This window comes from Dendrobium catenatum, unplaced genomic scaffold (assembly GCF_001605985.2).
Source record: "Dendrobium catenatum unplaced genomic scaffold, ASM160598v2 fragScaff_scaffold_231, whole genome shotgun sequence".
NCBI classification, from domain to species: Eukaryota; Viridiplantae; Streptophyta; class Magnoliopsida; order Asparagales; family Orchidaceae; genus Dendrobium; species Dendrobium catenatum.
This window is the reverse complement of record NW_021318693.1, coordinates 6914890-6927789: the sequence shown is the minus strand read 5'-3', so window position 1 is coordinate 6927789 and position 12900 is coordinate 6914890. Positions and strand designations below refer to the sequence as shown.

At 35.0% G+C, this 12900-nt stretch overlaps 1 protein-coding gene across 1 annotated transcript; it reads right to left on the bottom strand.

The window, feature by feature from the left end:
• Positions 1-1160: 1160 nt before the first annotated feature.
• Positions 1161-2186, bottom strand: LOC110116764. The gene is made up of 4 exons (XM_020850465.2): positions 2036-2186; positions 1890-1986; positions 1284-1797; positions 1161-1238 (listed from the first exon to the last, which is right to left on the bottom strand). The coding sequence occupies exons 1-4, from the start codon at positions 2184-2186 to the stop codon at positions 1161-1163; spliced, it is 840 nt and encodes a 279-aa protein (XP_020706124.2).
• Between the last annotated feature and the right edge of the window lie 10714 nt (positions 2187-12900).

Here is a 12900-nt window from a genome sequence, read left to right as displayed (position 1 = left end):
TCGGCTCCCAATTCATTAAAACTTAAGCAACGTCCCTACCTATCTTTCATAAGAGACTTGAAACATGATTTTAAAGCGCCTAGGTGGTTAGCTAGCTCCCCAATCCAGGCCGGGGTAAGTCCAGATTTGCACTTCATTAGTTAGGTTCGGGTTACTACTTTGTAGTACCCAAATTAGATTTAGGTTCTGAGACAGATTTTTTTTAGATCTTAAGTCCTCACCATTCGGGAATATAAATCCCAAATTTCTAATAAAATGTCAACTTGAACATAAAATTTTCTCTTAAAATGTAAAGCCCAACATAAGATTTCTCTCTTAAAATATAAAGCCCAACATAGGATAGACTGAGGTCGCCTCTGAGTTTCTCAGAATCTGGCTCCTCTTACTTTTCCTCCTTTGACTCGTTAATAAATGTTCAATATTGAGTTTTCTCCATGAAAAATCCTTACTTCTATTCCTTGTCTTCTACTTTGTAGTCAAAAGGGTATGAAATCACTGCTTTAATCGAGAGTTTTCTTAGGAGTATCCCTCCTAAGATGTAATTAACTATAGGGGCTTGCTCCTATAGGGATTTGAGAACCCCAGATTAAAATAAACCTTGTTTTATTTATATAAAACAAGGGAAAAATCTTTGGTAAAGCAGATGTCTTTAAAACTTCATTTCTAATTTTAAATATATTTGTAGGATGTTATTATTATCTTTTTAGATAATATAATATCCTGTTTATTATATTTAATTTTGGAAATGATGAATTTTTATAAAATTTATTCTTATTTTGTATATCTTGAAGAATGTTATGTTCGTCTTTCAAGATGATATAATATTCTCTTTGTTATATCTAAATAAAAGAATTGATTAACTTTTTCAAAAACTTATTTCTATTTTTAAACATATCCTATAGAATTTTATATTCATCTTTCGAGATGATATGTTATTCTTTGAACTATGTTTGATTATAGAAATATATCTTTTCAAAACCCTATTTTGATATTGAATCCATTATAGAATATTGTATCAATCTCTTGAGATTGTACTTTATTCTTAATGCAGTATTCGATTATAAAATAGAAGAAATCAAAATCTGCGTGGTGATACATAATTTTTCCCACCACCCACCTTAAGAAAAATGTCGTCCTCGACATTCCCAAAGTAAACTGAGTCAAAACAAATACGGATATAACTGCCTCATGTCCGACTCCTTCTCGTAAGTCGCTTCTCGTGCTGTTCTGTGTTTCCACTGCATTTTAACCATTGGAATTTATTTACTTCTTATCTTGCGTACATCATAGGCCAAAATTTTCTCAAGTTCTTCTTTGTACTGTAGATTCTTCTGAATCTCAACCTCATTAGTAGACACTTTCTTAACAGAATCAGATATCCACTTTCTCAAAGAGGATATGTGAAAAATATTATGCACATCAGACATCCGATCGGATAATAACAATCTATAAGCAGACTTTCCAATCCTTTCAATAATCTCAAAAGGTCCGACATATCTTGGACTGAGTTTACTCATTCTACCAAATCTGCTCACACCTTTCATCAGACTGACTTTGACATACACAAAGTCACAAACCTGAAATTCCATAAATATGTGCTTCTGATTGTAATACTTATGTTGTCTATCTTGTGGAGCTTTCAATCTTTCTTTAATTAGATTAATCTTCATAACAGTTTCATCCACAAAAGTTGAACCCATCACTTGTCTATCTTCCACCTTAGTCATAGTCAAAGGCGTTCTACACTTCCGGCCATACAAAGCTTCACAAGGTGTTATACCAATACTGGACTGGAAACTATTATTATAAGAAAATTCGATCAAAGAGATATGATCTTCTCAGCTTCCTTCAAAATCCAAAACACATAACCTCAAAAGATCTTCCAGTACCTGAATAGTCCTCTCAGACTATCAATCAGTCTGCGGATGAAAAACCGTACTGAAATACAACTTCGTACCCAAGCCTTGTTGAATACCCTTCCAAAGTCTGGAAGTAAACCGTCCATTTCGATCAGATACAATAACTTTAGGCATACCATATAATCTAACAATTTCCTTCACATATACCTGTGCCAACTTATCCATCGGATCCGTCTGCCTGATCAAAAGAAAGTGTACAGACTTCGTCAATCGATCCACAATCACCCAGATGGCATCATGCCCTTGCTTAGATCGAGAGAAACCCATGTCAAAGTCTATTGTTACCTCCTCCCACTTCCACTCAGGGATAGGCAACGACTGCAAAAGATCTCCTGGTCGCTGATGCTCTGCCTTCACTAACTGACAGGCTTCGCATTTCGCAACAAAATCTGCTACATCCTTTTTCATTCCAGGCCACCAGAACAAACTCTTCATATCTCCGTACATCATACCACTTTCCAGATGTATCGTTTAGCCTGAATGGTGAGATTCGTATAGAATCTCTTTCTTTAAATCTCCAAACACAGGAATCCACAGTCTATTCTTACAGAAGATAACACCAGAATCAAAAACTCGTAGTTCAGATTTCTTACCAGATTCAATCTGAGTAATTAAATTCAAATAGTCGGAATCTGACTTCTGAGCTTCCTGAATCCTTTCTTCCAGAGAAGATTGAATATTCATATAAGTCAAAACAACAGAATCCGGACTAGTAGAGGGAATCACCTCCAACTGTAATCTTTCTATATCTCATATCAGATAGTCATCAGAAGTGAGATAAATACCTGATAATCTAGAAGACTTCCTTCTCTAAGTGTATGTTACCATATTAGTCTTACCAAGCTGATACTGAATCGTCAGGTCATAGTCCTTGATCAACTCAAGCCATCTTCTTTGCCTCAAATTCAGATCCTTCTGAGTGAATATGTACTTCAAGCTCTTATGATCCGTAAAGATCTCACATCTGACGTCATACAAGTAATGACGCCAAATCTTCAAAACAAAAATAACTGCAGCTAATTCCAAATCATTGGCCGGGTAATTTTTTCATGTGGTTTCAACTGTCTCGAAGCATAGGCTATTAACCGACCATGCTGCATCAGAATACATTCCAAAATTTTTAGTGAAGCATCATTGAACACCTGAAATTCTTTCGTACCTGACGGAAGTGCTAACACAGGAGCAGATGTCAAACAATCATTTAACCTCTAAAAACTAGCTTCACATTTCGGTGCCCAAACAAAAGCTACTAACTTCTGAGTCAGTCTCGTCAGAGGCGTAGAAATCTGAGAAAATCCCTTTATAAATTTCCTATAATATCCAGCCATGCCTAAGAAACTATGTGCCTCAAATATCGTAGTAGGCTTTCTCCAATCAGCAACAGCTTGAATCTTCTAGGGATCAACAGAAATACCTTCACCGCTCATCACATGCCCCATAAAAGAAATACTCTTCAGCCAGAATTCACACTTGGAAAACTTAGCATACAATTGATGCTGCCTCAAAGTCTCCAACACAATGCTCAAGTGTCTAGCATGATCTTCCTCAGAAGCAAAATACACCAGAATATCGTCGATGAAGACGATCACAAACTGATCCAGATACTCCTTGAACACTCTGTTCATCAGATCCATGAAAACACCAGGTACATTGGTTACCCAAAAATGCATAACCAAAAACTCGTAATGCCCGTACCAAGTACTGAAAGCTATCTTCACCACATCAGCTTCCTTCACCTTCACCTAATAATATCTAGATCTCAAATCAATCTTTGAAAATACATAAGAACCATAAAGTTGATCAAACAAGTTATCAATATGTGGTAATGGATACTTGTTCTTGATCGTGACTTTATTCAAATCTCTGTAATCAACACACATACGGAGTGTTCCATCCTTCTTCTTCACAAACAGTATAGGTGCTCCCCAAGGAGAATTACTAGGAAGAATAAATCATCTATCCATAACCTCCTGGAGCTAAACTTTTAACTCAAAAAGTTCTTTCGGTGCCATCCTTTACAGAGCTTTTGATATTGGAGCTGTACCCGGAAAAATATCAATAGAGAACTCAACATCTCGATCCGGAGGTAAACCAATCAACTCCTCAGAAATGCATCAGAAAACTCCAGTACAACTGGTATATCAGAAATATAACCCATATTTATGTTCATATCCCTTACATAAGTCAAAAATACCGGGCAACCCTTCTTCTACATCATTCTGACTTTCAACATAAAAATCATTCAGGATAGAACACCTCGTAATCCTTGAAATACATATCTCTCACCATCCATAAGCAAGCTCACTTGCTTATTCAAACAGTCAATCTGAGCCTCATACAAACTCAGTCAATCCATACCCAAGATCACGTCGTAAGAAGAAATCGATAACAAAATCAAACTTGACTTCCACTTCTTGCCAGAAATATCAATATAAAAAAAACAAAACTTCTGGGCGATCAAATTGCTTCTAGCCGGCAAAATAACAGAAAGCGAAACCGGTAAAGTCACAGAATCTAAATGCAAAATGTCGAAGCAACGCTCAGAAATAAAGGAATGACTCGCTCCAGAATGAAACAAAACACGACAAGGGTGTTCATAAATATAAATCGTACCTGTCACCACATCCGGAGCATCTCGAGCCTCATGCTGACTCAAACTGTACACACGTGGCTGAACTGGAGCTGAAGCTACTAAACTATTAGGCTCCCTCTAACTACCAGTAGGTGATCTCCGTGCCACAGAACTTGAACCACCTCCTCTATCAAAGAATCCTTCAGTCACAGTGCGTGGAGGAACAGTCCTCGTCTTTCCTGCTAAACTGGCAGGTCTAACAAAGCTATCAGACCAAATGCAAAATAACGGAAAGCGAAACCGGTAAAGTCACAGAATCCAAATGCAAAATAACGGAAAGCGAAACCGGTAAAGTCACAGAATCCAAATGGAAAATGTCAAAGCCGGCAAAATAACGGAAAGCGAAACCGGTAAAGTCACAGAATTCAAATGCAAAACGTCGAACAGAAAGTGAAACCGGTAAAGTCACAGAATCCAAATGCAAAACGTCGAAGCAACGCTCAGAAATAAAGGAATGACTCGCTCTAGAATGAAATAAAACACGATAAGGGTGTTCAGAAATATAAATCGTACCTGTCACCACATCCAGAGCATCTCGAGCCTCATGCTGACTCAAACTGTACACACGTGGCTGAATTGGAGCTGAAGCTACTGAACTATTAGGCTCCCTCTAACTACCAGCAGGTGATCTCCGTGCCACAAAACTCGAACCACCTCCTCTATCAAAGAATCCTTCAGTCACAGTGCGTGGAGGAACAGTCCTCGTCTTTCCTGCTAAACTGGCAGGTCTAACAAAGCTATCAGATCGAAACTCAGATCGTCGATCAAATCCAGCCAGTGGACATTCTTCAATCCGATGTCCTGGCTGACCACATCTGAAGCATTGACCAGTCATCCTGTAGCACTGCCGAAAATATGGTTGTCCACAACTTTGGCACACAGGTGCCCCACTAACAGATCCAGAACTGGTCGTACTGCCACTACCAAAAACTATAGTGGATCCCGACTCTCCACTCCTCCTAGAGTCTCCAGAAACAAATCTCCTCTTGCTAGAGGAACCACTACTAGAAGCATCACCCCCGAACCTCTTCTTACTCGCAGTCCACCGATGCTGAGTAGCCATCAAATCGTTCTCAATCAGACGATCTCTCTCCACAAGCTCAGAGAAATCAGAAATATGAAGCGGCACCAGGGGCTGCCTCAGACTATCTCATAGTCCCTTGAAAAATCTATAGCACTTCTCAGCATAAGTACTTACCAACTGCGGAGCATATCGGGCTAAAGCAGTAAACTCTGCCTCGTACTGCATCACAGTCCTGCTCCCCTGAACTAGCCTCAGAAAAATCTCCTGCATCTGTTGTCTTGTAGAAGGAGGTACAAACCACGGTCGAAATATCTCAGAAAACTCTTCCCAAGAAATCAGAGAGTTTAGCTTTCCTTGGAATTTTTCCTCATGTTGGCCCATCCACCAGCGCTCAGCCTTGCCATCCAACAGAAAAACTGCCAACGGTACCTTTTTGTCCGACGAACATTGCATACCGTCAAAAGTCTTCTCTAACCTTCTCAGCCACTCTTTAGCTGCTTTGGGCTTAACAGTGCCCTCAAACCTCGGAGGTTTCAAACTCAGAATTATCTGTAGATGTCTATCCACATCCTCAGATCAAACAGTAGAGGCTCTACTCTGAGTTTCGCTCATCATCTGAGCAACCAATGTAGCAAAACTGAGAAAGTGTATCAGAACCAACCACTGGGGCAGTACTACTCACTGAAGATGCCTGACTACCACTCTGCCCATCATCATATCTGGGTCTAGCAGATCCATAATCACACAGAAAACTAGGCACAAAACAACATAATAAAAATCCAAACAAACCAGAACTATCCCAATAAACTTATTGATAAATTCCTATAGCTCTGTCTTACAATCCAAATTTCAAAACTATTGCTCTGATACCACTAAAGTTTGTCACGACCCAACCCGACCAGGATGAATCCCGCTCGCATCGGGTCGCGACGGAACTATTGAAAATTCAGGATCTAGCTTTGAAATTTGCTTCAGAACTTTCTTCCAAATATTAAATAGACAGAAAAACACAGAGCTACTATAAACATCCAAATATATAACAGTTCATCTATCTTTTCTTTCATCAAAATAATCATATACAATACAATCCATGGCTTTAGACAGAAATAACAGAACAGAACAGAAAAGCCATGACTATAACAAAAATCAAAAGTACAAAATACCTAATCTCATATCAGACACAGAACTTCTAGTCCAAGACCTCCTTCCCTTTCCCAGAACCTAAAAATCACGCAGAAAATAAGGATGAGCTAACAACTCAGCAAGACATTGCTCACCAATCAAAATAGTTAGAAATTCACATCAGAAAATAGCCGTACGAAAATCGTAGAACAGTCATAAAAGATACTTGATCAACAGAAATCAAACAACTGATATAGAAAACTGAAGTCATTTCAAATAGGATATCATAAGGCTTTCAATTCACAGAGCAGACAGAATCATACAGAAAATCAAAAATCATATATCGAATAATTCAAAAGACAGACCAGAATATCGAATAATTCAAAAGATAGACTAGATAAGTCACAAAATAGATTAACAGATATAATACATTAGATTCCCTGACCGTGACAGAATCTCAATAAATTCTGACCCCTTATGCCTCCCTTCCCTGACACAGACAGAATCTCGACGGATTCTGGCCCCTTATGTCTCCCGTTGTACTTATAGCACCAGAACAGATCAGATATACAGAATTTGTGGAACAGAACTTATTTTCAGATTTCAAATTTTCCCGGTCACAGACAGAATCTCAAAGGATTCTGGCCCCTTATAACTCCCTTCTGATAGCATGCACAAATCAAAACATTTAAATCAGAAAATCGGATTTCGTTAGAAAATTCGTCAGAGGCGTAACGGCAGTATACATAATTTACACAGAAATCACAGATTCAAAAATTTACCAAATTATCACAGATAATGTAAAACAACATTATAAGACTGTCATTGTACTAATATAACATTTTTTCAGCATCCTGATAACTTGCAATTCAATTAAAAAGCCACAGAATTCAAAATATCCTGTAAAAATCTTCCAGAAAATACTCAAAACGTGCACAATTATCATCTCAGAAACATACCAAAAGTTATGCGGTAAAACATTTATCAATGCGAAATAAAATCAATTATTCGCTAACGGAAACAAAATTCGAGACAGAAAAATCGTTAAAATTCTCGTTTCTGAAAATTGAGAAAGGTGGAATGTGCATTACTTCGAGTCGATCAACTTTTCCAACTACAGCGACAGACGAAAATGAGTCAAAGTCGCTCAAAAATCCACTTTTCTTCTTTTTCCTTCGTTTTCTCTCTCCACAGCTTTCTCTCTCTTCAAAAATGACACTATTCAGATATTTATTAAGCAGGATCGTCCAGGACGATGTCCCGATCATCCCGGGACGATCTTCTCCGGACTCAAAACGTCTAGACAAAAAAAATTCCAATTTTCTTCGTCCCTGGTCGAAACTCTCTGTTTGGTTCGTCCCGACCCTTACAGGTTCGTCCAGACGAACCATACAGATTTCTTCACAATTTCTTCAGTTCGTCCCGTACTAAGGTCAGTTCGTCCGGACTAATAGCACTAAAAAAAACCAGATTTGAAAGGGTTTTACATGATCTCTCTTTTCTCTCTCATAAAATCTTACCAACATGTTAACCTACATATCCCTAATCTCCTAAGCCCTTACGGCCTTACTCCTACATCGATCCAAGAAATCATATTAACATTTATATGTAATCGACCAGACTAGTTCTTCTTATGCCAATTTCTTGGCCCCCTCCCCTCCATCACCCATAAGACACTTCGAGTCCCATAAAAAAATGCCAAATATAACCTCATACTTTTATTCAATTTAATTAATTAATGAATTTTATTTAAATTATTATTATATTATAACTTTTATTTAAATATAAGAATTTTGATTTTCATTATTATTTTAAAGTCATGAAAATTATCTTAAATGTTCAACTCTCACCCTAAGTGATTCTTGTTATTAAAGTATCGTGAACAAATTAAGGTGTACACCTCACTCAAGTGATGATGTGGAACTTTATAATGTCTTGATAAACAAGTATACTTAATAATTTTCTATTTAATATTTTTATTTAATGATTTATGAGAGAAAATTTATTATAAGTTTAAAAAACATTTACATTAATTAGTATATTATTTTCAATAAATTGTTAAGTACATTTAAAATTTTTCTAATTTATATTAAAATTTAATGAATTCCATAATGTTTGGGTTATATGATTCTTTTACTATCAATTATAGTCGTATAAAGTTTGTTTAATTTAATTTAATATTTATATAATATCTAGAAAAACAAAATATTTCTTTGAAGTTCGTGAAAAAGTTCATGAAAACCTAAAAAATGTTCTATTAAAATTATAATTATTTTGAATTATTCTAAAGTTTATATAAATTTTTAATGTTTCTATAATGAAATTTCTATTTGCTATTAAGACGAGCTTAAATTTTTGAATTTTTTTGAGAAATTAGAAGAATCTAGAAGAAAATTTCATAAAAATGGAGCTCAATTTGAATTGATTTGGATTTTTTAAAACTATTATATCATTTAAAGTTATCAAAAATACGCTCTATATTATAAAAATAAGACACTTAATTTTTTGTTTATGGATATTTTAAAATAAAATTAATAAAGTGTTAATTCAGCTTAGTAACTATTAAATTAATAAGAAAGTATGAATATTTTTTTGGCTTCCTAATATGTTAATGAGGACCTGTTGGAACTATAAATCCCTTTCTTTAGGGATAGAGAGCTATCTATTTGATTTTAGTTCTTTAGTTTTCTTATTTTCTTTTTCATTGTTTATGTAATTTATTAGGTAAACATAAATTAATTTCATAATTATCCTAATTAATGAATTAATGGATAAATCACTTTTATTATTTAATAAATCATTCCTTGGAAATACTCACAATGAAAACCTAATAGAGAAAATTTTCTTAAATTATATAATAATCAATTAAGTAATGCAATTAATAGGGTTAATGCTAATTAAGCTTATAATCACCCCAAATATTCAGTATAAGTATGAATCAATTATGTTTGAATAACCTTCAAATCATTAAAGCTCTATGAATTTTTTAATTTAATCACACAAAATATAAAGTTAATTAAAACTTATATTGCACATCTAATCATTGTATGCTTGTGAATTTGTTAAAAGTGATAAATTGATCAATATAAACATTTCCATGTCACCTATTTTATTCATTGTAAATATAATCACTACCAAAAATATGAGGATATTGCATCAATTATTACTAGCGGTTTGAAAACCGGTGCTATATGTCATATAAACAGCAGTTTTCATAGCTGTTAAAAACGAATCTATTAATTCAAATTCTGTCCTAATCCACAACTCTCTTGTTCTACAGTGTGTGAGTGTAGCTTCCTTCATGCGCCCGCCTAATAATTGCATTTGGCAAGCATCTCGTCCAATAGCTGCATTTGACGAGCATCCCGACGTCCGATAGCTAAGCCCGGCATTGTCGAATCCCCATCCGCTTGACTTTTTAAATTTTCACAATATGGTTTGACCTTTATTCCCCCATTCATCCGCACCTAGTTTCAAATTTTGAACATTCTTTTAAAGGAAAAAAGTAACTTTTGTATTTCCCTAAACACCTCTTTCGAAGATGAGTTATTTGGTTTTAGTTCCTCAGCCTGAATCAGTTAATTTTAATGATTATATGGAATATCTTTTTCCTCCATCAAAGATTTTAACACCTGCTAAAAGTGTTGATAAAACATTCCTTTAACAGCATTTGTGAAATCGCTGCTAAAGCCTTTCAAGCGAAAGCAAATACAGCAGATGTGCAGCGATTCCTAAACCGCTGCAAATAAATTAGTATGTGTTTAAACCACTGCAATATGTCATAAATGTTGAGATTCTTGCAGCATAGTTTTTCGATTGTTGATATTCTTGCAACATGTATGTTTTTTTATGATTTCAAATATTATTATTTTAATTATAATTACTCCTAACATGTTTTGGATGTATTGTTTTTATTGTTTGTGTGTACTAATATTTAAGAGAAATCATACTCCAGATTATTGAAGACTTTAAATTAGATTAGATTATGTTTTATTATAATTGGAGTATGTAATTTTTTTTATTGAGTCTGAGATTATGTGATTGTGATTGAGTAACTGTGCACACACACACTGGGGGAGTGTTTAAAATTTGAAAATTTTTAAACTAACCGTATTGTACAAAATTCATGTCGTACGGGATGATTTGTTCGTTTATACTCTCTATGAACAGTAAAATGAATGAGAAGAGCAAATTTTTTTAAACACTGATCGTACTGTACAAAGGGTTTTTCATATAGACGGTGTCCAGAGTACGAATTGGATGGGTCCATTTTCGTCCCGATGAATCTTAGAGTTTTATGAACTGTTCGTACTATATGATATCATGTTCGTACAGACGATGTCTAGTGTACGAATTTGAAGGGTCTCTTTTCATCCCGATGAATGTCAAATCTTTCTGAACATATCGTGCTGTACAATTTCCTGTTTGTATAGACGACATCTAGAATACGAAAATATGGGGTACATTTTTGTCCTGACGAAGTTGAAATTTTTTTTAACCGTTCGTACTGGACAATCATCGTGCACAAAAATATTTCATGCATATTCACACAGGTTCATACGCAAAAAATTTTGAAATGTTAGTACATACAAAAATACGATTGTACCTTACAATCGTACATGCTCAAAAAAGAAAATTTTAGTTTTTTAAACAGTTTTTTCGTGTCTTTCATATAAAAGATCCATAGAAATTGATGTAAAAAGCGTTGTTCTTCATAATTTTTTGAGGGCAAGTGAAAGAGTGATTGTGGGAGAGTGTTTGAGAGAGAGTTCTGTCAAGTGGAGTGTGAAGGGATCACAAGATTACTCAAATGTAAGAATCTCTTTTATTTTTTGGTTACTACTCTTCATTTATTCTTTTTTGTTGCTAGAGATAAAATCTTTGAAGAAGATTCGATTCTTTGCCGACACTTGGAGGTTGTGAACAGATGACAATTTCTACCAACACTTGGAGGGTGTGAAAGGACAATGGTTCTCTACCGACACTTGAAGGGTAATAAAGGATGACGATTCTCTATCGCATCAGGGATTGGAGGAAGAAATGAAAATTGTGAAGGCTTCTCCGCCTTGCTGTGGGGGTAAAAGGAGAGTCACTTTTGGTAATAGTGCAATACATGATGAGGGAGTCTTTAGGGAGTGGATGTAGTTCTTGTTGGACCGAACCACTATAAATCTATGTGCAATTCATTTTTCGCATTTTTTATTTTCTACACTTTAGTATTTGTGGTTGAAAAATATACTTTTGAAAAAAATACAAAAATCGGTTTTTTATTTAAAAATATAAGAAATTTTTAAGTAACAAATTCACCCCCTCTCTTGGTTAGCCTTGAGACAATTGCGTAGGTTTAACAACCTATACAGAATCAACAATAAAAAGTATTGTGAAAATCTGATTTGTTATTAGTGAATCATTGCATACTAGTGAACAATTTGTTCTATTCAAATAAGCCAAACTCACTTAGTCAACTAATATGCTCTCCCAGTGTATCAAATCCATTAAGAGTTCTCTTGAACAAATGATATTTGCACAAGCATTTTCACAATCCAATAAAGTTTTTTTGATTAGATTTTAAATGTTTAAATATTTTAGGAATATTTAAATTTAATTGATGATAGATAAATCATTAATTTTTAGCCATTCATCCCTCAAATTATTTAGCAAGCATTGCATCTATGGATGTCTGAGGTAGCACTTTAATTGGTTGATGGATCAAGCCATTAAAGTTAAGATTAATTGTGATTATGATACATCAATTATCATCATTAATTAGTTATTACTCATTTTATGATAGTAAGTAACATGGCATCATCATACATCATGTGATTTCTTCATATGTCCAAAAGTCCTTTACCATGCCACCTCAACTTTCCTTTTAAAATTTTAAATTATCTTGAACACCAATAGACATATAATTTTATTAATTTTTCATAAATTTCATTGTCATTTATTCTAAAAGGAGTATAAAATATCGTACGAGCAAAGAATTAAACTACTAGAATAGCTAAGATAATGACTGGCATACCAACCGTCCCAAACGACGATTCTGCTGCATACATATCTCTCACAAGCCGTGCCATTCCATTACGCCGTCCTCCCCACAGTCATTCTGGCAAGCTCATACTCACTCCCATCCACCGCACATTCCACTACCTCTCCATCACAACTGTCCATTCCAATCAACACTCTCTCTATCACCAACGTTT